This window comes from Nesoenas mayeri (genome assembly GCF_963082525.1).
Source record: "Nesoenas mayeri genome assembly, chromosome: 4".
Classification (NCBI taxonomy): Eukaryota; Metazoa; Chordata; class Aves; order Columbiformes; family Columbidae; genus Nesoenas; species Nesoenas mayeri.
In genome coordinates this window covers 46,303,557-46,326,954 of record NC_137540.1, presented here as the reverse complement: position 1 = coordinate 46,326,954, position 23,398 = coordinate 46,303,557, and the positions used below count along the sequence as shown (strand labels likewise).

The window sequence follows — 23,398 nt, the reverse complement described above, 5'->3', positions numbered from 1 at the left end:
GGTGTGCCATAGGCATCCTGAGATACTGAGAGCTGAACAGCCTCGGTGAAATCCATGACAGTGCAGGCTGGCTGTGTGGGACTGCGCAATTGTTTTAATCAGGTGTGATGCCTTTGACATGGAGATGCATTTTGTAAAGCAGGAATGAAATTCACATGATGGTTGGCATGTGTTACTTCATTTCATAAAAAAAAAAAAAGACAATAAAAGCACCTTATAATGCTCTTGGGCCCTAATTCTTCCTAGACTTGCCAGGAATTTTATAGAAATTGCAGTACACTCATTGAAAGCGCTGGGATTACTCAGTGTTAGGCAAATACATATTTTACAGAAAGAGCAGTTGGTATTTCACATAGTGTAAGATCTTTGTATTTGATTGTACTTTTAGTATTCAGTTGTATTTGTGCTTTTAGGTTTTTTTTTTCCTGCTATATGTTTTGAAGATCTCTGCATTTTTAATAGTTGGATCTTTCCAAACCTGAATATAATGCCTTTACCATCTCCTGATCTGTTTTCCATTTAATTTTAGAAATCAAGCTCCTTAACATTAGCTAAGTCAAAGGATTTCTGTGCACAGACATGCATTACAAAGAACTGTGTGTATATATAATTATTTTTATTGTCCATTGGACAAATTATTTTGTCTTTGTATGTTGTCATTGAGCCTCGTGCTGGGTAAACTCCAGCTTCACCAGCAGAAGTTTAGCTGGAATCAGGACAAAGGATAAAACGATCTGAATGTTCAGGATGGCTTTTTTCCATTGTGTAACCAGAAAGTGAAGCATGAAAGACGTGTTACAAATCTTTAAAAAGAGTTATGTGTGCATCATTTTAAGAAACATTATTGTTCATTTCCATTTTAACTTTTCCTTCTGTTCATGTGTACATTGTAGTGATTATTTCTGTATTATATGCTGCTGAGCATTTAAAATGTAGATAGAATTACTATGATGCAATTTAAACCACAAATTTGTATTTCCTTGAACTGCTCTACCAAAATGAAAAGTCTTGAATTTTTATGAATGTAAAAAATGCTTATATTTAAGAATATGGTGCTTCTTTTTTCACTTTTACAATAGAATTGTAAGCAGCGATATTTTTAGTTACCTTAGTTCCAGATTCTGATGGAAATTACATTGCTCTTCATTTACTGTAAAATGTACTTCACAGGATAACAATTGTGCATTTGTTCTGTATTTTTAAATAAAGCTGAATCTCACTTTTATGTACTTCATACAGCAGCTATAACTTTAAACACCACTATAGTTTTAGTAAACACTAAAATACTGTAATGACTTAATAACCATTAGCATGTCAGATATCTAATGTCATGACATTATACCAATCATTACTCATTTAAAATAAATAACATGATAGCTCATATGGATTTTATAGAGGGGAAAAACACCCATGTTTTATGTTTAAATCTTTTATTTTTCCAGTGGTCGGGAGATGATGATAGTAGCAGCTTTCATTTCATACTTGCTTCCAAACACTTGAGAATTCACTGGCAGAGAATAACACCCTTCGATTTGCGCATTTAGTCTCACAGTGCCAAACCAGAGATGATGTTAGGTTTGATTTCCAGAGGGAGGGAGTAGCCCTCAGCGTTCACGGTCTTCAACCTTCTGATGCACCAAGCCTTGGCCTGGCAGCATCCAGCCACATAGTGGGATGGATAAACTCACTGTTGTCTTCTTTTTCCCTTTTTGGGGGAAAAAAAAACCAAACAACCAAACAAAAAACTTCCTGAACTTTGAACAGTACTGTGGGTAGAGCAGGAGAACAAAAGCATGAGTCTGGGCAATGGAGATTGACAGCCTTGGCACTGAGAGCTACACTCCCAGGCCAGGCTTATCATTTGGCACTGTTTAAAGACATTTGAGTAGTTATCTTTGTTCACAGACCTAAGAGTAGCTATGACTCTATTATTTTGGGGTTTTTCCTGATGTATACTGCAACTCTTTTATGTAATTCCTTACGAAGTTTTCAAATCATTAATAATCACATTATTGTACATACAGATTTACTAAGACTGATCTTAAAAGTCTTGATTCCATGAAGCAGTGGGGATATGGGCACTGGTTTAAATGAGGACAAGAGTCATCCTGCAAATATCACATTTAAACCGTTGGTCTGAAAAGACATATTTAAGTATGTGGAGAACTGGGGTCATTACATGTAGGTTTACATTAGCTCTTCTGATGACTATAAATGTAACTAGTCCTTCATTAGTATCTATTTAAAACTAGGAAGCTTAAAATTCATAAAATCTCTTTCCTTGTACATCTATATGAGAAAAAGTTCTATGTCATCTTCAATATGTCTTAAAATTAATGCAGTTTGGGTGTTATTTCCAAGTGCTATTACAATATTTTCCAAAATATACTAATATTTGGAGCTCGGTCGCCATTAGATCATTGACCTACCTTGTGTATGAAAAGGGAAATTTGACCTAGGAAGGCCCATAAGAATTGCAACTGGCAGTTTTCAAACAACATGCTTCATCAGGAGGGGCTGTGAGTATTTCCAGTGCAAATTTATAGTTTAGATTACACATATTTTCTGAGTTATCTCTGAGACTCATTTCCTTTAAAACAGAGACTGACAACCTTTTCAGAACATAATACTTGGTCGTATTCTAACTGTTTAAAGGGGAAATAATCTTAGACTTTTAAAATACCCTGTAGCAACAAAAACACCATTTTTCTTAATGTTACAGGTAATGGACAAAATGTTTAGGACATGCTAATGTACACTCAGGTCACTGCACAAAGCCCCTTGGAAGTTCTAGGCAGAATTGTAATAGGGCTGTAGAATGAAAAAAAGGTGATGAAATTTCATCATCTTACTCCACACCAGGGCCCTACTGGAGGCTTCACTGCTAACCAGATAACCCAGGGTGCAGTCTTGGAGCAGGCTCAGGCATGCAGGTCTCTGAACTCTGCATGTGTACCTACTTACGCGGGCAAGGGAGCGTTAGGTATATCCCTATATATATATATATATATATATATGCATATTTAATGGATGCAGACGAAACCTAGACTTCCTTTAAGATCTGTAAGTGCTCTGTTCTCACATCTACTCCGGTCCTGGAACTGTGGCCAGGGACACCATTCCCCATTTATCCTGATTCACACTGAACTGTGGTCCTGTCTACAATGGAGTCAACCTGTGACAGCCATTATTTTTCCTTCTCCCAGTTCAGTGTCTTCACCTTGCCCTGCCATCTACCTTTGTGGCCCCTCCAGTCATATTTTCCTCTCCCTTCTCCTCCAAGGAAATGGCTTTTGACAGCTCAGTGTGGCCACAAACATACACGCAGCGAACATCAAGTTTACCATGTTCATCTCTTAGCAGTGAAGAGATACCTGCACCTCCTCAATGGGCTTCGCACATGCATCAATCACACATGAAGACTGTATCATGGAACATGGAGCCCCAAGTAGCAACACACAGATTCTGCCTCTATTTTTCCACTGTGAGGTAGCTTTTCCTGAGCAGGCTTTTGGAAATCTCCTTGCTGTGGCAGGCTGGAATGAGAGCAATAGTTTGACTTAAAGATGTGCTTTTGCTGTCCTAGGCCAACACTGATGCATGCCTGACATCATCCATCCATCTATCTGTCTGTCTGTCTATCTATCTATCTAATCACCTGTACAGCTCACACACTCTGCTCCTCTCTTCAGAGCTGGCTACCAAAGGCAACCAAGAGCTTGCACCTGCACAAAGCGAGATAAGGCAAAGGACAGCTGTCGCTGACAAGCTAATTCAAGCAGTAAATAAACTTCCACAGGTGTTCCTGAGGTTGGGATCGTTGGGGATGCAGGTAGCTCTGTTCCTGGTCTGAACATGGATTTCTGGTGAGTGTGCTGGACCAGCGATGGCCAGGGCGACCCTGTCACCGTCCTCAACCGAGGAGCTGTGGAGAGGGAGACGGAGCCCTGACCGTAGAGGGAGAGGTTGAGGCTGGAGCCCAGGGGCTGAGCCTTCACCATGCGAGCGGTGAAGCGCGGCAGCAGGTGCCTTGACAGGCAGGGTCGGCGCGCGGCGCGTTGTCTCCACAGGGCCCGCCTGTGGGCGCAGCGGTCCCCCCCGCCCCAGCGAGGGAGCGCGGGTGGCGGCAGCAGCGGTCCCTGAGCAGCCTCCCAGGCGCGGAGCCCCGGGCAGGGAGCCCCGGCCGACTCCTCCCCTCCGCCGCCGCCGCCCGCTGAGGCGCCGCGGGGCCGCCTCCCGCCGCCGTCGCCGCTGCTGTCCCGCCTCAGCCCAGCGTCCCGGCCGCTCCCGCCATGCGGCTCTGGGTGCTCCTCAGCCTGCTGCTGCTGCAGGAAACGCTGCCGCACGGTGAGCCGCGACCCCGCTGCCCTCTGCCCCGCCGGGTTCCCCCGCTTTGCGAGCCGCCTCGGGCTTTCCTCACGGCTGGGCCGCCTCCCCCGCCCTCAGCGCGGCCGCCCCTGCCCCGCGAAGCCGCAGCGGGTGCCCGCGGCCGCCCCTCGCTGCCCCCCGCCATGGCAGCCCCGGGGCAGGCGGGAGCCATCTCGGGGGCGGCGGTGGCGGGGCGCCCGTCGTGCTGGGCAGAGGCGGAGGGAAGGCGGCTTGCTCTCCCGGTCTGCGGCCAGCGAGGCGCCGAGCCTGTCCGCCGGAGACCCCAAGTGTGGTGTCGGTACGTGCGGGGGTTCGGGGAGAGGCGTGTGCGGCGGCCGCCGCCGCTGTGTCCCGTTAGGCTCGACGGCTAAGGCCGTGCTTACATCTCCGTGCTGCGCCCCGAGGAGGATCAGTGCTGGACGGGGTGCTAGGGTTAAAATAAATAAATAAATAAATAAATAGAGCACTCTTGTTCGTTTGTAGAGAGGGCCAAGCTTTACTTATATTCAGTTTCAGGTTGTGATGGAGCCTTGGTGGGAGAAGAGTCAATTTTTTGACTGGGAATGGACATTCGTAACCAGTCTTTGATTTACATAGACTTTTAGCAAAGGAGAAACTTTTCCTATCATGTGAATAAACTTACTAAATCTTCAGAAGAAACAAAAGAATTCTGTTGCTTTTCACCACAGAAGGGCTTGAGGAACAAGGTCGGTGTAGCCTGTGGAAAGGTTTGCAGAAACATGGGAGGCTGGCTCTGAGGTGTGCGCTGAAAGGCAAAGATGCAGCTACCATAAGCTGCCCAGGAGATCATGAGGAAGAAATTCATGTAAGAACATTAAAAATCTTTCACCCTCAGAAGTGTTAAGCACAGAAAATAAAAAGTCAGGGGAGGCTGTAAAGTCTCCAGCCTTTAGGATGGTTGGAGCTTAGCCAGGCAAAGCTCTGAGCAACTGAACAGGGGCAGGAAGGGCCTTTCAGGAATCCTTCCCATCCCAACTTGTGACTGTAAGCAAAGAAATTGCACTCTGGACCAGTGTGGTGTGGGAGAGGACATCTGGACGTCTGCTGAAAGATCTGGTCTGTGGGTGTATGCTACCACATCAAGAAAAGTGTTTTCTGTTTGAGAAATAGACAATAAAAACACATAATCAGAAATTAGTTGTTACTTGGGCGAAAAATTTCCCAGGCCAACTTTTTTCTTAGTTTGTCTACTTTATACTGAGGTTTGGCAGAGTGCTTCGCACTAGGTCATCCAGAAGCTTAGCTATGGGAGAAACTGACCTGGCATATTTAATGACAGTTCCTTGTCTAAAGCTAGAGGTGTAAGTCCTAATGTAGACATTGTGATTTCAAAATAGCCTTCCTAATTTAACTCTTATTAGTTTATGAACAGTGAAATATGTCCCTGCAGGATGTCTGCATGAGTGTTGGCATGTGTCCCTGTATTGTCTAATGAGTGTTTGGATGATTAACTTTTCATTTGAAGTACCACGAATAGAGATGTGTCCAACCTGTTTTGTTACGTTAGTTGTGATCACAAAGACTCTTTCCTCTCATCTGAGTCCTCATGGTGAAGAATTATTCTTGATGGTAACCTCACACTTCTGTTTTGTTTTGTTTTTTAAGGAAGAATTCATCGTTGTTAATGAGGATTTAAAGGTCTATGCTTTTGCCAAGTTGTAGTGTGGGGTCTGCCTCATGGGATGGGCACATGTGGCAGACAGTGAACACATGCAATTCCCCTGTCTGTCTGCGAGATTTTACTCACTCTCTGCTTCTGAATTTCTCTAGATGGACTCTTGAAGAAGATCAGGGACCTTCCTGTGCAGCTGTGAAACCAGAGCAATGTGTATGTAGATATAGGTGATGTCTCAAGTCAAAACTGAATGCTTTTTAGCATTATGTGATTAATACTCACGTGAGGATTGTTGTGTGTGTAACATCTGCAAGAACAAGGGACAAACATTAAAAGATAGGATGAGACAAATACTGTGAGCCAGGAGTGAAAGCGCTGCGTTTTGTATTTTTGTGATGTATCGAAGCATAGTCTCCTACTTTGGCATGTTGAGTTAGTAGGGACCTTGAATGAACTGAGTACAGTGCATCTTAGAACTGCCATTAGAGCTGATCGGAGGTGGAAAGGAGGGTTTTTCTCAATGGATATTTTTCAACTAAGTGTTTGTTTGTTTGTTTTTATGGTTGTTTGTTTTTAATAAGAAGTGCTATTGGTGCATTAAAACGACGAGAGCTTTGTGCATAAATCTAGTGAGATGGTGAAAAATCCCAAACATGGCATATTCCTATACTTGCATAAATGGACTAGTTGAGTTTGTTTCCTTCCTTGGGAAGGTCTTGTAGTTTGGATAAGGAAATGGGGAAATAGGTGTGGTGGGTTCTGTGTTCCTGGGGGGATTTGATTGTGTGTCCTCTTTATCTTTGGGTGACAGATTACTGTACCAATTAATTTAGTTATTGGGCATACAGATACTTGATTCAACCATGAGAGGAGGCAGGATTGCGAGGTGCAGAAGTGGTGGCCTCAGTAGACACTTGGACAGACCTAGAGGGTGCGCTGGGGAGCAGTGTGGTCATGGCTTGCTAGGAAACTCACCTCTCAGAGAGGTGCATCAGAGAGGTAAAACTGGGTTTTCTGTGTTGGAAGATAAAAGCTTCTCTGATGGTGTTTCTTGAAATGCCCCTGCTGTCACCTGCAGGGAAATACAAGGTCAGACAGTCTCAGTGTGTACCTGGCAGTGGGGCATAGGAGGGCAGTGTTCAGACTCACTGGGAACTACAGAAATGTGGAACAGAGGGAGCTTGTACAGAGAGGAAGAACTTCATCTAGAGAAAATCAAAACCAGGCTTCTGGCACTTAAAATTGAAAAGCTTGCATAGGGAAGTCTTTAACATTTTCTTAAAGGCAGAGTGTCAAGTGTGGAAGAGCACACAGTCTGGGATGATGCAATTCCTTGGGGTGAGGTTTTAAGAACCGTGTGCCCTTGAACAAGTGTCAGGATTGAGGATGGCAGAATGTAGTGGAAATGGCAAAGAGCATTTTGAACAAATAGTCCTAATTTACTAGGATTTGGGGCATCAAGGGAAAAATAAAAGGGTGGCTGGACCAAAGCTTGTGTGCTTCTACAGACAAATTTGGAAAGTTACAAGAGGGAACCGAAGTGGCTGGTTTGAAATGGGGTTTGTCAGGCCTGTCAGTAGGACCTCCGAATAGTAGGGCACAAATTACATAGGAAAGATGGAATAGCCCAACCCAAGGGAGAAGTGGCAGTATGTGTTGAAGAAAGCTTTAGTGTCAAATCTGGTCGCTGGTGGGTTTTGTCAGTAAAAGTCATTAGGACTGAAGTACCAGCCTTGCAGAGAACAAGCAGCCTGGTTACGGACCGCCCAACAGGATGGCAGCAATGACCGCTCTGTTAGGGGAGATCAGAGGGGTAGCGAGAACTGGATAGAAAAGCTGAAAGAAGAATTGCTTACCCTTACACAGGCTGGATCACACATGTTGGGGTTTGACCCCGAGTGCAATTGTTTAGATACCACAAATGATGACTTCTTAGAGCCGCTACTCAGGGAAGCCCTGAGAAAAGCTGCAGTTCTTGACTTGACCTGGAGCAGTGCTCGGGTAATTGGATTCAGATGTTACTTTAGAACAGCCAGACTGTAGTTTTAATATTCTTGCAGGAATAATGAAAGCCAAAGAAATGACTGGTGCATTTGATTTTGGAAAAGGGAATTACATGAGATGAGGAGGCTCATCTCATGAGCCTTGTATATTTAACTCGCATATGGGTTAAATATAAAAAACAGAGTAAGGCAGACAAAAAGAGAAACAGCTTGCAAAAGGGATAAAACCAGCCATAAATCCGTTTCTTCGTCTGTTGTGGTGACGTAGGACAGGGAGAGATGGCAGCAGACTTTGTAAGGCTGATAGACACAGGAGATAAGAAAGAACACCTACACCAAGTAAAACTTAAATCAAAAACTTAATTATTTGTGTGCTCCCATGTTCACTATGGAGGTGCTTAGGGAGGTTTTAATGGTAAATGGTGACATGATGAGCAAATCAGAAACTTTGAGTGCAGTGTCCTACTGAGCACTGTAATAGCAGGTTCTGAGACAGAATCTTTATGGGGAGAATCATTAGAGAACATGTCCCATTGATATGCCAAAAGAAATGGCTTTAGAAAAAATCAGCAAAATGAATAGTGTTTAAGTGCCATGATTTGATGATATAGACCTAAGACTCAAAAGGCATTTGAATGCGAAATTGTTAAAACCTTGACTCAGGTGCATAACATATCACAGAACTACTCTTTTTGAGGGAAACAGAAATATACAATTATTGTAAGATTTTTGAGGGAGGTACAGGCAGAAAGCAAGATCTATGTATTCTGTAAATTGAACTCATTAATAAATAGGCATGAATTACAGAAGAGTCAGTATGGTTTTGTATTGTCGCCTTTTTTTTGGCTGTTGTTTTCCCCCCCAGCCTCTCTTTTGCTTTCAGAGGTGTGTTTTGTTTTGCAGATCTGCTGAAGTTCTGTTAAGGACTTTATAATGTGGCATGGATGAGTTGGTTGATTTACTTGGATTCCCAAAGGCTTTTGATATGCCTGTTGTTAAAGACTCCATATGGGCCAAGGTGCTGTGAGGCAAGGGAAGATCTCTTAAGGCAGTAATAACTAATAGAAAACAAGGAGTAGGAATGAGTTTTCAGTTTTTGCAATCTGGGCATAGAATTGTTTTTATCCAGTTGAATTTCACAGCAGTCTTGTAAGGTGTGTGCTTTTCAGCATAATTTGAAATCTGCTGAAACAAGAGAAAACTGACAGTAAAGAGTTGCAGAAGGATCTCTCCATTTTGAAAGACTAGGCAGTGAAAATAGGACTTGAAACTTTATGTTGGTAGGTGCAAAGGAACACAAATGATTCTAACTTTGCATACACATTGATGTGTTTATACTTAGGAAGTTCTAACCAATAATTCCTATAAGGAAAGTGGTCTCTCAGTTAACGCTTGATTATTGTAGAGAAAGTCTGCTCTGAGTATTGCTTTATTGAAAAGCAACAAGCTACTTAGGCAAGATGCCACTAATAGGTACGAGTGATTTGACCATATCTTGAACCCGGTGTACAGTCTGCTTTCATCTTCTATCCATTACCCAAACGTGATGTAACTAAACTGTTGTAAGATGTGCGTACTTTACAAGGAGCTGTTAAATAGGGTAGGACTCACCAGTCTGGAAAGGATGTGTTTAAAGGACACTTAGGTTCTCTAAAAGTACAAGAGACACAGAAAAAGTTGTGGCAGAAACAATGAATATTTATTCACTTAAATATTAGATGCTTCTTAGTTTTTGTGTTATATATAGTTTGTGTTGTATAGAAAATTGACCAGATGAACTGATGAGGGAAGAATCCACTCAATGCAATAAAACAGCGGTAACTGTGGTTCACTGATCCCTTGAGCTAAAGGATCTTGGAAGGCAGGACACTAGTATCGAAGGAGCAGAGGTGGTTGCTGTGTTCCCTGGTTGACATCTGACACTGGGTGGTGTCAGCGTGAAGGTGCTGGGTAGGCAGATGTTTGGCCTGACCCGCTGTAGCATTTCTAATGAAATGGAAGGAAAAAGTTCTCTTGCCCCAACTGCTTGCCCCTGTGATATATGCACAGTGTCACTCACTTGGCTAATGTTCTAGGAGTAACTAGAAAAACCCTACTTTGTGGTCTTCCGTGGAAGGCAGCAATCACTTCTCTCAAATTCTCCCTTGTTATTATCATTCCGCCCTTTTTGCCAATTTTGCATGGCCAGTGGCATCACAGATGTGAAGAAAAACTGGAAGAACTATGAATATTTATTTCACTCTCCCTTCCAGAAACTATAAAATCTTACCCTCTTACCATTTGCCTCTAAATAAGGTTCTGTTTTCATCTGGACTGTCAAGATAAATGGCTGTTACAGAGAAGTGATGAATTAAATACTACTTTCAAGTGACTTAAGTGCCCTTTGTATTTTCACAGTAGTTACTGTAAAAGAAGAAAACGGCATCACTAACAGCATATTATAATTGCCACGAAGTTCCACACTTGCCAGTTTTTCTTTGTGTGTCTCTTATGGTGACATGGTGTGTGAGAAGGATGTGCAGAATTGATGGTTATGTGACATCCTTGTGGAGGGGGAGAACTTGGGTAGCATTGCATACTAAATGGCAATGACATGAGGCAGAAATGACAAAAGTAGCTGGAGACAGAAATGCTGTATTTCTTTCCCTTCCCATTTATAGAATTCTCATACCTTACATATTTGTCTGTTTATGGGAACTATAAGTATAGATTTTCCACATGTTGAAAGCTCTCTTTTTCCTTTTTCACCAGGAAAATGGGTCATGCCATAGACTTCAAAAACTTATGAAATTAATTCTTATTCATTTTTTTGAATCCTTTATAGGAAGAAGAAAACTTCAGTTATTCTCTGTGATAATAAAGACTGTTTTGCAAAAAGATTACATAACCTTTTTCTAATCAGTAACGTTGCCTTCTTTATTTTCCTAGTTATTGGGCAGCCTGCTAAGAGTAAGCATTCAAAAGAACCTGGTGAAAACAAAATTAAGCCTGTTAACAAAAAAGTAAAACCCAAAACACCCAAAATGAAGGAGAGAGAATCTGCTGACTCTTCTTTGAAGTCCCAGTCCATACTGACACAGGTGATGGATAAAGGTCGTTTCCAGAAACTGGCTACCACTTTAAGCCTGCCTGCAGGACAAAGCATAGAGCTGCGCTGCAAGGGGAGTAATGTTACTTGGAACTATCCTTCATACTTAGATACCTTTAAAGACTCCAGACTCAGGTAAGCTATTTTTCTTTTTTTTTTTGAGGCGATAAAAGATCCAGACCACTTTTTTTCCTACCACTTTCAATACCGTTGTTTTTTGTTTGTTTACATTTTTACATTAAAGATGTTGCATCTAGCGGTTTCTAATGTCAGTAAAAAAGGATAAGCATCTTTCATTTGTCACCAGTTACTGCCCTGTGGAATAGTCTTGTAGCATATAAACTGGATTTCCTTCAGATGAGTCTAAAATAGAAGATGTGGTCCAGTGGGACACCAGGGTGCTCCAGACACTAACAGGGAACCATATTACAGTTAGACTGACGTAAAACTCTCCTGGCTGGTTAGTGTGGATGTCAGGTACTCACTACCAATTCTGTTGCTCTACAGAGACCTCCTGGTGGGCTGTACTGGTTGCTAATGTAATTACCACCTGATACACTAAGATTAATTTTCTGAAGAGGCTCAAACCCCCATCTCTTAACTAGAAAAGAGCTACATCAACAGCCATGCTAAGGAGTGAGTAAGCGTAGTCTTTAGTTTTTCAGTCAAAGCTACATTTGTGTGCAAAAGGGAGCTGCAGGATTTGTGGTGTGGCTGAGGATAGTCACCTTGGGTTTAGGAAGGCATTTTCTTTCATCTAGTGACATCTTTAAGGAAATCGCATAAATAGTTCACAGTATCACAGTATGTTTGGGATTGGAAGGGACCTCAAAAGATCATCTAGTCCAATCCCCCTGCTGGAGCAGGAACACCTAGGTGAGGTCACACAGGAACATGTCCAGGTGGGTTTTGAATGTCTCCAGAGAAGGAGACTCCACAACCTCCCTGGGCAGCCTGTTCCAGTGTTCTGTCACCCTCACTGAGAAGAAGTTTCTTCTCAAATTTAAGTGGAACCTCTTGTGTTCCGGCTTGATCCCATTACCCCTTGTCCTATCATTGTTTGCCACCGAGAAGAGCCTGGCTCCATCCTCGTGGCACTCACCCTTTGTATATTTATAAACATTAATAAGGTCACTCCTCAGTCTCCTCTCCTCTTCTCCAAACTAAAGAGACTCAGCTCCCTCAGCCTTTCTTCATAAGGGAGATGCTCCACTCCCTTATTCATGTCTGTTGCCCTACGCTGGACCCTCTCCAGCAGTTCCCTATCCTTCTTGAACTGAGGGGCCCAGAACTGGACACAATATTCTAGATGGGGTCTCACCAGGGCAGAGTAGAGGGGAAGGAGAACCTCTCTCGACCTACTAACCACCCCCCTTCTAATACACCCCAGGATGCCATTGGCCTTCCTGGCCACAAGGGCACAGTGCTGGCTCACGGTCATCCTGTTGTCCACCAGGACCCCCAGGTCCCTTTCCCCTACACTGCTCTCTAATATGTAATTTCCCAACCTATACTGGAACCTGGGGTTGTTCCTGCCCAGATGCAGGACTCTGCACTTTCCCTTGTTAAATTTCATCAGTTGGTAGAGCAGGAAGAGTGACTGAGGACTCTCTCTCCCTTTCTGTGCCTAACCGGAGGCGTCCTGTTGCTCTAAACGTCATTCTCTGAAAACCCATAAATTTTGGTTTTGCCTTCCCATTTTTTTGGGAATAGTACACATAGCAAAATGTAGATGAAATGTAGTAATTTAGTTCTGGATTTGAAAGAGGAGTGGCACATGAGGAGCTTAAGGATGTCTTCCACAGGCATGTTTTGCCATTAGTAGTGTCTGTTTTCACTGGCTATTTTATGGAGATTTATGTTGTCTATGAAAGACAAGTAGTGAGAAGGCTGTGGAGCACTGTGAATGATGCCCTAAGAAAAAGCTGTAAGTACCTTTTCTTGGATTGTTACGTGACAGAAACACAGAAGAATGAGCAAAGCTATCAACTCCTATTGCGCTTTTGTTCCTAAATGAAATACAAGTGTGTACACTCTATGTAAATAACTCAAGATTATCTGAATCTTCGTGATCCATTTCACTTATTTACAGGTATGACGCTACCTTCAAATCACTCCCACCTAATTAATTTTTCAGATGTATTCTTCACCTTTCTGCATCCCTTTTCAAAGAGGTGTGTTGAAGATTGGCAGTTGTGCACTGTGACCTCTAGCAAATCCTCCTGAAATTTGTGAGCCAGTTCTTCTCCAAGTGTTTATTTGCTTGTCCCATGCCAGCTGAGGAGTTCAAGACTGCAGTGGTTGAATAAACCTCTGTAGCTAGTGCAGGGCCTCTTTCATAGTCAGTTACAGCAACAAGCCTATTTCTGCTGAGAACTTATTGCAGCAACATCTCTTAAAAGATCTTGTGACCGATTTAAACAACTACTGCTTTTTCTTTTGCAAGAAATAATGTTTTATCTGGATTTATTCCAGTAGGTGGCGTTTATCAGCTGCAATACAGATCTGACCTTCCAGCAAACCAAAGCTGAAGGTGCAAAGTAGAATCGACAGGAAGGGAGTGTCATTTGTCATTTTCAAGTGTATCCTATGTTTTGTGCATTTGCAAATAGGTTGCCGGCATGATTTGGCCCTATAGACCTCCAGGTTCTGTTATCTGAGTATTAGCGTCTGACATTGAAGAAGGCAAGGCAAGTGTTGACAGTTTTTGGAGAGGAATCTGAATGTTCTTTCATTGTTTGACTGTCTGTTCCTCTCTTACAAAAAAAGTACTTTTCTAGTGATGCACATGGGACAAAATACAAGAATTTAAGGTAGTTTTGGGAAAAACAATATATGCGTTTCCTAATTGCGTGGTTTGGTATTTTGTAGTTTGAAGCAGCTTGGAATTCTGTTGCCTCAGCAATTTACCTTTCTAGTCTCACTCAAGTTCACAGTATTTGTAATATTTTAACCATATAACAAAAGTTAATAACGTCACACAAAATAAATGCTGTAAAGCATTTTGGCTGGGTGGATATTTTCTTTCAGAAGTATGTTAGGCTTATATTTAAGGGTCTATATTGAAATATTATGGTCTTTGCTTTAGAACAATTGTTTTGAAATAAGTTATTGAAGCAGTAAGGCTGAGTTAGACTGACTCAACAATTTTAAATGTAAGCAGAAGATCCTATAATTAACTGGAAAACTTGAAAAAGTAGATTATTACTATTCTGTGACTTTAAAGTGTGCTACTAATTTATGGAGACATTGACCAGAAAATCTTGTGCAGTTGTATTTTTGACACAGTTTTAGCATGACTTTGGTAATCTCCAGATCCTTGCTGCAGTGCTAATAGATGCTTATGAAACAAAGTTTGCTTTACAGAATGTGAAATATGAAATTTATATTTCATGGTTTTAGAAAGCTTTGATTGACTTTAACTGGAAATATCATAAAGGTAGTGTGTTATTTATTTAGCTCCGTTGGTAGTGTTTGTAAGTGAACTGGTGGCAGAAAAGGTTATTAAAAAAGCTTTCAAGAGGAGCTTAGATCTTCCTCACAGCATAGTAAAGACCATGCAGCAAGCACCAGCTACAACAGGCAAATTAAAAAAAATTATGAATATATCACACTAATTATTTTAAAACAAAAATGCTGAAAATAGGGCAAAGGAGGGAAAATCCAAAAAAATATTAGCAAATAAACTACAGCAAAAACATGTTTAATCAGCTAGATATATATATGTATGTGTGTGTGTATATATATATACTTTTTGAGTGCTTAAAGACCAAGTAGAAGGTAATCTCTTCATTATCAGTTAGGGAGGTGCGGAGTGAAACCCAAGCTAATTAACTGGGCTGGGCTTTTATACCTTGGATTTCCATGCTGGTCCTGTTGGCACTGGGGCACTGGTGCCAAGCAGAGTTGGTAGCAGCCACAGGGGAAAGAAGAGTTGGGGTCTGAGGAGGTGATGGGAAGTGAGGAAGGAGGGGTTGCCAGGCCCGGAGGGTCAGTGAGGAGGAGGAGCAATGGTGAAGAGGTCCATGCAATTGCTGGGGAATAATGGCTGCCATTCTTTTGTTCTTTTTTAGGTCGCTACAGCAATGGATGCTCAGGCATCCAATTCCTGTTTTTTTCTTTAAAGAACAGGAGGGATGTACAAATGCAGTGGCTCTGGGAATTTTAACAGTAAATAAGGTGTTTTGCATCTCCTGGGAAGTGCTAACATCCTCTGACTCTTGCTGCTTCAAGAGGAGGCTTTAAGCACCCTGGCGTCTGACAGAATTGCAGTTACAGGAGCCAGAAGTGACCTAAAGGTTCAGAGCAGTGAGGATGTTTGTAGCTCAGTTGGTCAGAGGGTTTGTCAACATGAGAGGTCCAGGGCAGGAGCTGACGCCGAAGGTGCCTGCTCTCTGTGTTTGCTTTCCTGTCTGTTGTTCTGGGAGAAGAGGGTATTTTGGTTTGCAACTAGTTAAATGTAGCATACACACAATGTATTTCCTATGGGTGGCTGCAAGAAGAAGTAAGGATAAAAGCCAGATGTTTTGTCTCCATGCCATGCTTATCACATTTTCAGCTCACCCATGTGGTAAGGAGAATGCAACAGCCTGGGGGACAGTGTGGATTTTCTAAGAATGGAGAGATTATAATTCAAAAAGCCATTTCTGTAGTATTAGGGGCTGTGCTTTCTTTGAGTTAGTCTCTGGAGGTTTACTTTACAACCTGGTAGATAAAATACTGTTGCTTGCTGTACTAGCAAGTCTGTTTTTACTAAGGCCATAGCTGTTAACATATGCAAAAATTGTCATGAGTGGAGGGAGAGATGCTGAGTGAAAGCAGGAGGAGGACACTTTGGTTTCTTGTTTCAGAGGATAAATGATCTTTCCACTGTCCTAACTGGAGCAGATAACAGTGCACACTGAAATGATGCACTTTGCTTTAGAGACTGTAGCATGCAATGCAACTCTACGGAGAAAGCTAGAATCATGGAAACTTGGGTCCTGAGTTAAGGACACATACCACCTTGCTTCAGGACAAGCATAACTGTGATGCTTTTTTGCCTCTTGCAGCATAAATACACCCTGCAGATAACTTTTTGTCTGCAAATTTTGCATACTGGCTGAACTGGCCATAAGTCTCGACGGTGTTAGCAGTCAAAGGTAGCTCTTGCACCTCCAGAACAAAAGGGCTGGAATGCCATTTCATAAGGCTGTGCGTAACAAATTGATGGCTGTAGGCTCACCCAGAAACTGGATCTACAATGTATGAGAAGGAACAAAAACTGAGAGGGATGAAAAAAAACCCAAAAAACAACAAGGGCAAGCACATTTCACCTTTTTTATGCTTTATAGCAAAAAGCTTCTCTAAATGGGGGCAGTCTGACTTGACATAGTCTCTGCTCTGCCTGGCTTGAAGCATGGTTCTCTCACTCCAGAAGACCGGCTGTATTTATTACAGAACTTCACCTGATAAATAAACTCATGTGAAATGGAACTGCTCCAGTGGAAGAAGCTGAGGCAAAGAGCTGCATGTGCATCGTGTGCACATCTCTGTGTGCAGGGGGGTGCATGGGCAGGACAACTCTCACAAGTACTGGGGAAATTGTATGTTGTAGAGAGCAAGACCAAACTGCTTTACAACAAATGTAGGCTCCCGCTGGCTTAGTGGGGCATCGGTTGTGCTCGTGTGTGTAACTGGATTTCATTTTGTTCCATGTGCTCTGAAGTCTGAAAGCTAGGGATTTTTTCTTGTGTTAAACAGTAAGATGTTATGCTGTTCTTCTAGTGAGCTTGTATTTGAGATAAGCTCTATTTTGTCAATATGAATGCAGCTGCTTGGGAGGAGTTTGCTAGGTGCTCTTTGAGTGATGCTCTGTATACCATCTTTTTATCTCTCTCTGTTTTTAGCTTCTAAACTTGTAATAATTTTTCTGACAAAGATCTTTTCAACTTCAAATAACTAAGGCTTACTAAGATGAACATATGGATTAAGATTTTGGAGTAGATTTCTAGTTTCTTTAAACAGGCTTGAAATGTTTGTATATACAACATTTTTATTTTGTGATATGTAGAGCACAGCAAATTTTTGGCTTCTGAGACAGGTTTCCCGGAATCTAAAATACTAATGAAATAAAAGTTATCCTGGAAATATTGGTCAGATGTGGGATTTACCATTCATAATTTACTTTATATGGCCTGTTTTGTCTGCTTAATATGGTCATGTCACAAGTTTCAACACTTTCACTCTCAGTTGCCAGGTTTTGTTAGTGCATGTCTGTGGATGACTACCTCTCTAGGCTATTTCCATTGATTACTGGAGAGTCTGTTCTCAGTTAAGTAGAACACGCTGTACAATAACTAATTAACTCTGACCTTATTTTTCTGTCTGTTGGGATTTTGAGTTATAGTTCAGTGTCTGCATTAATGGTCGGAGACAAAAATGTTCTGGCATAATGGTTTCTCTGTAAAGTTGACATTTAGTACTGGATACATGCAAAACATTTTATGCTGATGTAGTCGTGTAGCCTATGAAATGTGAACTGTGAATCTAAGTAATACAGAGTAGGACATGTTTTGGACTTCCTGTTGGGTGTGAAACACAACGGGATCACTTGCGCGAATAGGAATCTCTCTAATCTTATCAAAAAGAACAAAATAATTGATAGTGTAAGGTAGTGTGTATATTAAAAATGACAATGCTACTACTCCTTAATTACAGGATTCCAAAAAGTGGAATCAGATGAGGTCAGGTAGGACAAGTGCATTAGCGAGTAGGAAACATGATTTGCCTGTTTCCTCAGGCTGGCCTCAAAGCTGCTCCATGGTGGATGAGCGGACTAGTGGTGTCTGAGGGCTTTGATGGAACAGGTAATTCTCAGTTAACCCTGCTTGGGTTCTGTGTTTGGTATGGTTTTAATTTCAGCTGGAGGCTGAATGTTGGGTTATGTGAACTGTTGCTTATGATTGCTTATGTAGTAGTGCAACCTGCTAGCAGAAAACCTAGGGAGTCAGAAATTTTGGGAGGCGCATGTAAGCTGTAAGTAGCGGTCTCTATTTAAGCAGCTCTTCTGCCTGCAATGGAGATGTAAGCAAAACAGCATTCAGAGCATACAGTACAGTCAGGTGTGTCTATAGTAGCGCTGTTACACTGTGCCAAGGTGTTTTATGGGATAAGAACTTCTTCAAAGCATGCTAATCCCAGAAATAAATGATTCAGCCAGTCATCTGCCTTGCAGAATAACTGCCACATTAAAAAGAAAAAATAATAGGAGGATAATAAGTGTTCAGAGAACCAACAGTTGAATAAGAGTATGAGAGCTGTTCAGACTTCACGTGAGCTGTGTCTTTGCCCAGACCCCATTTGAAACACAGAAAAGAAGGTTTTTGTCAAATGCCTGAAAGTGGAAAAACCTTTCCTGGCTTGGTTGCATCAGAAATGACCTTTTTTCTCAATGTTTTGCAAAGGAAAGTGGGAAACCTTCGTGTTCTGGATGTGCTACCGCGTAAAGGCAGGCGGTTGAAAATAACATTTTTAAGGGTCAGAGCTGCAGTGCAGTTCATCAGTACTGCTGCACGCAGCTGTCCTCACAGGGCTCCCCAAAACTGGTACTGTTGGACCATTGCTTTTGCAATCCATCAAAAGGCAGCAGAGCAGACTGCCAACTATAACACCATCTGTCTCCAAGAAAGAGCCAGGAAAGCAAACCTTAAAATAAAAAAGGAACAAGATGAGAATGTAGCTGCTGAATTTCATAGATAGGACCTTTAACCCTTAGAAACACTGTCAGTATCTACGTATGCATCTACGCTTTTATAAATATTTGCACATTTACAAATGTCAATCCACTGAGAAATGTATCTGGGAAATTCAAGAGAAGGTGAAAAAAGCAAATCAAGTCTGAAATAATCTCACAAGCTGAAGTTACATGAGGACACTGTCAGTACACCTGCAGCAGTTCTCGGGGTCATGTTCTGAAAGAGCCAAGGAGACATGAGCAAAGTCCAGTGAGATGATGCCGGTGAGGTGGTTGAGGGCAGAGGAGCAGGCGACACAAAATGACTGCCTGGCAGAACAAATCCAAGCTGAGAGAGAAGCTCTTTATGATGGTGTTTGAAGTGGAAGCTTGGACCGGTATGTTAAAGATGGGAAAGCACTCAGAGTGAAAGCAGGCATAAATCAAACTCCTATTAAACACCTACTCTTTACTACTCCTGAATTATCAATCTTTGTTCTATACTATTGAAGCAGTGCTACAGTTAATGGTATCAAAAAAAGGACTGCGGTGTGTGCAGGATGACTTGAGCATGAAAACACAGGATATAAATGGACGAACTGAGGCAAAACATAGATTAACACATTGTCTATAGCAGTCACAGCCTAGTTTCAAAATGGGGACTGAAAGGAATCCAAGAATGATGTACAAGACAAAAGCTTTTAAGTGCTTGTGTGTCACTGGAATTGATAAAACTACTCATGTGAGCAGGTCTTTCTGGAGCAAAAGGAGAGTTGCAACATAGCTCTGAAGGCAAAGGATGGGCCAGTTGTAGAGCAGGAATAAAAAAAATAATCAACGTAAAAGTGAGGTGACAGAAATGTATGAGGAAATACATCTGTGCTTGTCTGTGCCTTTTGTTTTTCTTCTTCCCAGTATAAAACAGCTTGACAGGTACAGTCAGCTGATCCTTGCAAACTCCACTGCAGCAGACACGGGTGAATATAGCTGCTGGCTTCAGCTGTGCAACGGTAACAAATGCAGGAAGGATGAGAGTAAAACAGGTTCAACGTACATCTTTTTCACAGGTAATTAACTCAAAGGGGATTACTAATGGAAACTTATTTGCTAGTAGGACAGGAATAAAGCCACATTGGATATTTCACTGTCAAGCTTTTTCTTCCACAATTTTCATCTTGTTTTAGTGGATGTTAAACAAGACAGTGCTGGTGCGCAGAAAAACTTTAGTGTGATTTATGTCTGTTCTCCCTATAGATTATGCTAAATGTGTAGGCAAAATAATGCATAATGCAAAGCAAATACCTTTGAAAATACTAACACATTCTGAGGATCTTCTATAAAATCAATTTTTAAACACATTTTGAATATGTGTCTGGATAAATAAATCTGTGCAGAAGATTCATTGTCACGGTATTCAGATGACCACGTGGACTCTTCCTCCAGTTACCTGCACTGACTTAAAAATTTGACCTCATTGATCTTGGTAAGGCCACAATTTCTCCCAAGAGTCTGTACAGCATGCTGAGAGGCAAAACACTCCGAAGTACACGTGCAGGACCACAGAGCTTAAGGTTGACTGTAGCCCTGACACTGCATGGACAGGGTCATGGTAGGGAACCAAGCATGCTTTACTGCAACTTGGTACAACGAGAGCTGAAATCAAATGGTTAATTTGTTCTTATCATGGAAAACATCCTGAGTGGTAAAACCACCTTTGCTGCCCAGTTAGAGCTAAAGCATTCTTGACTAGCAAATATTTCAGTACAAATTGCTAAGATGGGTTTGTGATATGTTTTGGAGCTCAATGAGATCGTGCAGAAGCCATTTATGAGAAGTGTTTTATGTTCTGAAGATACATTCCTTTAGAAAGGCTGGAATAAACATTTCAGCCAAGTTATATAATAAATGCTCATGTTAGAAAGAGGAATTTCAGCTTTATATTTCTAAGCAGTATGCCAAATATGCAAATACTCTTTAGCTGTCATTCTAAAAACACTAAATATTTCAGTTACTTAGAGCAGTAAATCAAACATTTTGCCTAAAATCATATGTATAAAAAAAGCCATAGCTCCCAAAAGTATCTCTTTCTAGGAGTGCTTATCTTACCAGTGGTGGTAGGGCTTTTATGTGCATTACCCTTTAAAAGTGGGCAAGTGAACAGAATTAGGTCCAGATGAGTTTTTGGAAACTTGCTGAAAAGGAATTCCAAAGTGAAGAGCACTTTGTTTTTCTTTCTCATTTCATGTTTTTAATGCAAGCTGTGTAAATAGATTAAATAGATGACAGTCAAACGTTAGAAAGGATTTGGGGTTTTTTTTCCTCCTTTTTTTTTTCCTTTTGTGTGTGCATATTTAAAGCAAAAAGCTTTGGGTTGATTTTTAATGTTGCTCTTAGCTGTCTTCTCTTGTCATATGTACATTCTGTTCTTTCTGTTAAACCAAGATGCATATATTATTCTAACTCTATCAATCCTTCTGCGCAGATAAAGAGGAACTTTTTGTACCTACTCCCAGTTATTTTGAGATTGTCTACCTGAACCCAGATAAACCTGCAGTCATCCCATGCCGTGTTACTACTCCTTCAGCTAAAGTAACTCTACACAGGGAATTTCCTGCAGAAGAAATTGAAACAGATGGAACTGATATTATTTATGATGTGAAGAAGGGTTTTGTCTATATGCACCCTACTTCTGATCACAAAGGTATCGTCTACTGCAAAGCAGAGTCACAGGGAGCACCTCAGATTTCCATCAAGTATCACCTACTGTATGTGGAAGGTAAGGTGCTGTTTTCTATATGTTTATACTGACTAATTTCTTCTGCTGACGTTGTTTAGAAAACAAGTTTAAAAAGTTAAAATAGGTAATGTAATAATAGTTTTAAAACCTTGATCAAAAGTATATGTGATAAAGTTTTGTAGGTTTAAATTCCAACAGTTTCTCAGTGTAGAGGGGAAAGTTGCAGGTGTACATCACTTACCTGTTGCGCTAAGCAAACTGAGGCAAAAATTGATTTAGGAGTTTTATCAGTATATTTTAACTTTAGAAACTAATTTTCTGTCAGTTCCCAAGGGCCCGCCCTCAACCACAATTGCAGCGTCACCCAATAGAGCAGAAGTTGGTGACAGCGTTCAGGTGATCTGCACTGTCCTTGGGGAACCAGACGTGGATGTGAACTTCAGGTGGCAGTACCCAGGGCAGGAGGTAAGAGATGTGTGTCCTGGCAAAATGGTTTGTTCTTGATGAAGGTGATGCTTCAAATGCCAGTCAGTGTCTAGACTTAAAGATTCTTTCAGACCGTTACATCTGCCTCTTGCTAGCTGAGGTGTGCTGGCAGGAGGAGGCAGCACATCCCTTTGGAAGTTCAGCCCATCTTTCCCTGAGAGCTTAGAAATATAATGGGAAAGAAGCTGGAGAGCTTTACCCATGTTAGCAAAAATCAAGCTCAGCAAAGCTCACTCCTCTCTCAAGTTTCTGTTCCAGAGATGGCAATGTGACCTGATAAAACAGTCTATCAGAGAATTCTCTTATGGAACATATAACAACAGCAACAGAATCTAAGAAGCATCTTTCTAAGCATTGCTGTTTGTATTTTTGGCTTTGAAGTTACATTTAAAGCTATTCTCTGTGTTAAGAAAAGAACAAAGTAAAGCTCAGTCAACTAACTCCTGCCACTGCAGCCTGCCTCTTTGAGACTTGCTGAAAGCCCTACACATTGAGCCTGACCTCTCGCCAGCATACCTCACCTGTTTGATATGTACCCAACTGCAGCTGAGTTCATTGCGATACTCCAGGTAGACCTTTGGCTGCCCATCACTAATCTAAAGAGACACAGTAGAGTGGAAGAGCCCTTATATTATCCTTATTTGTCATAACTTATTGGTACATCAATATTTAATGCAGGAATATTGCTGCCACTGCCAGACACCTTCAGTCAGATGCAGCTCCTGCTCTTTGATCTCTTGCTTCAGGGTTTGATAGGGTGGTGTACTACATACACTTTGTAGAATCACATTTTCTTATACAGGTGTTTTGTTGTTGACTTTTTTTTTTTTTTTAAACAGGCTGAGAGTCCTGTGATTATCCAAAACTTCTGGAGACTGATCAACAGAGGAAGTGGACACACCACGAGAATCTCAGAGAGTGTTCTTGTTGTTGAGGATTTTGAAGCCAGAGATGCTGGAAACTACATTTGTATAGCTCAGAACCTCCAAGGAGAAACAACAGTAGCTACTAAAGTTGGACTAAATTAACAGGAGAGGCTGCTGGACATAGAATGAACTGTATGGTATTTGACATTATATCCATTTAATTTCTTTAATAATGCTTAAATGAAGCTTTCTCTATCACTGTCTCTTTTCATATGTTAATGCATTCCATAGTCACTAGCTTGACAGACCAAAACAAAGCTCTGTCTTGCCAGCAGTAATCAGTTGTGAGTTAATAAAATTACAATGAAGCATTAATGTTTAAGCCTGAACATGCATAGGGCTTATTATTTTTAGGAATAGGTGCTCTTGGGCTTTCCTTTGCATGTGGTGTCTTTCCTCAAACTCTTTCACAAGGTTAACCTGCTGTATGGTTTGTGCCT

At 41.5% G+C, this 23,398-nt stretch overlaps 1 protein-coding gene across 1 annotated transcript; it reads left to right on the top strand.

Moving 5' to 3' along the window:
* Positions 1-4,292: 4,292 nt before the first annotated feature.
* Positions 4,293-23,224, top strand: PDGFRL (platelet derived growth factor receptor like; the record flags this gene model as incomplete). Its single annotated transcript, XM_080343596.1, has 6 exons — positions 4,293-4,347; positions 10,936-11,230; positions 19,725-19,876; positions 21,292-21,585; positions 21,872-22,011; positions 22,872-23,224. The coding sequence occupies 6 exons, from the start codon at positions 4,293-4,295 to the stop codon at positions 23,058-23,060; spliced, it is 1,125 nt and encodes a 374-aa protein (XP_080199722.1). The 3' UTR covers positions 23,061-23,224.
* Positions 23,225-23,398: the final 174 nt, after the last annotated feature.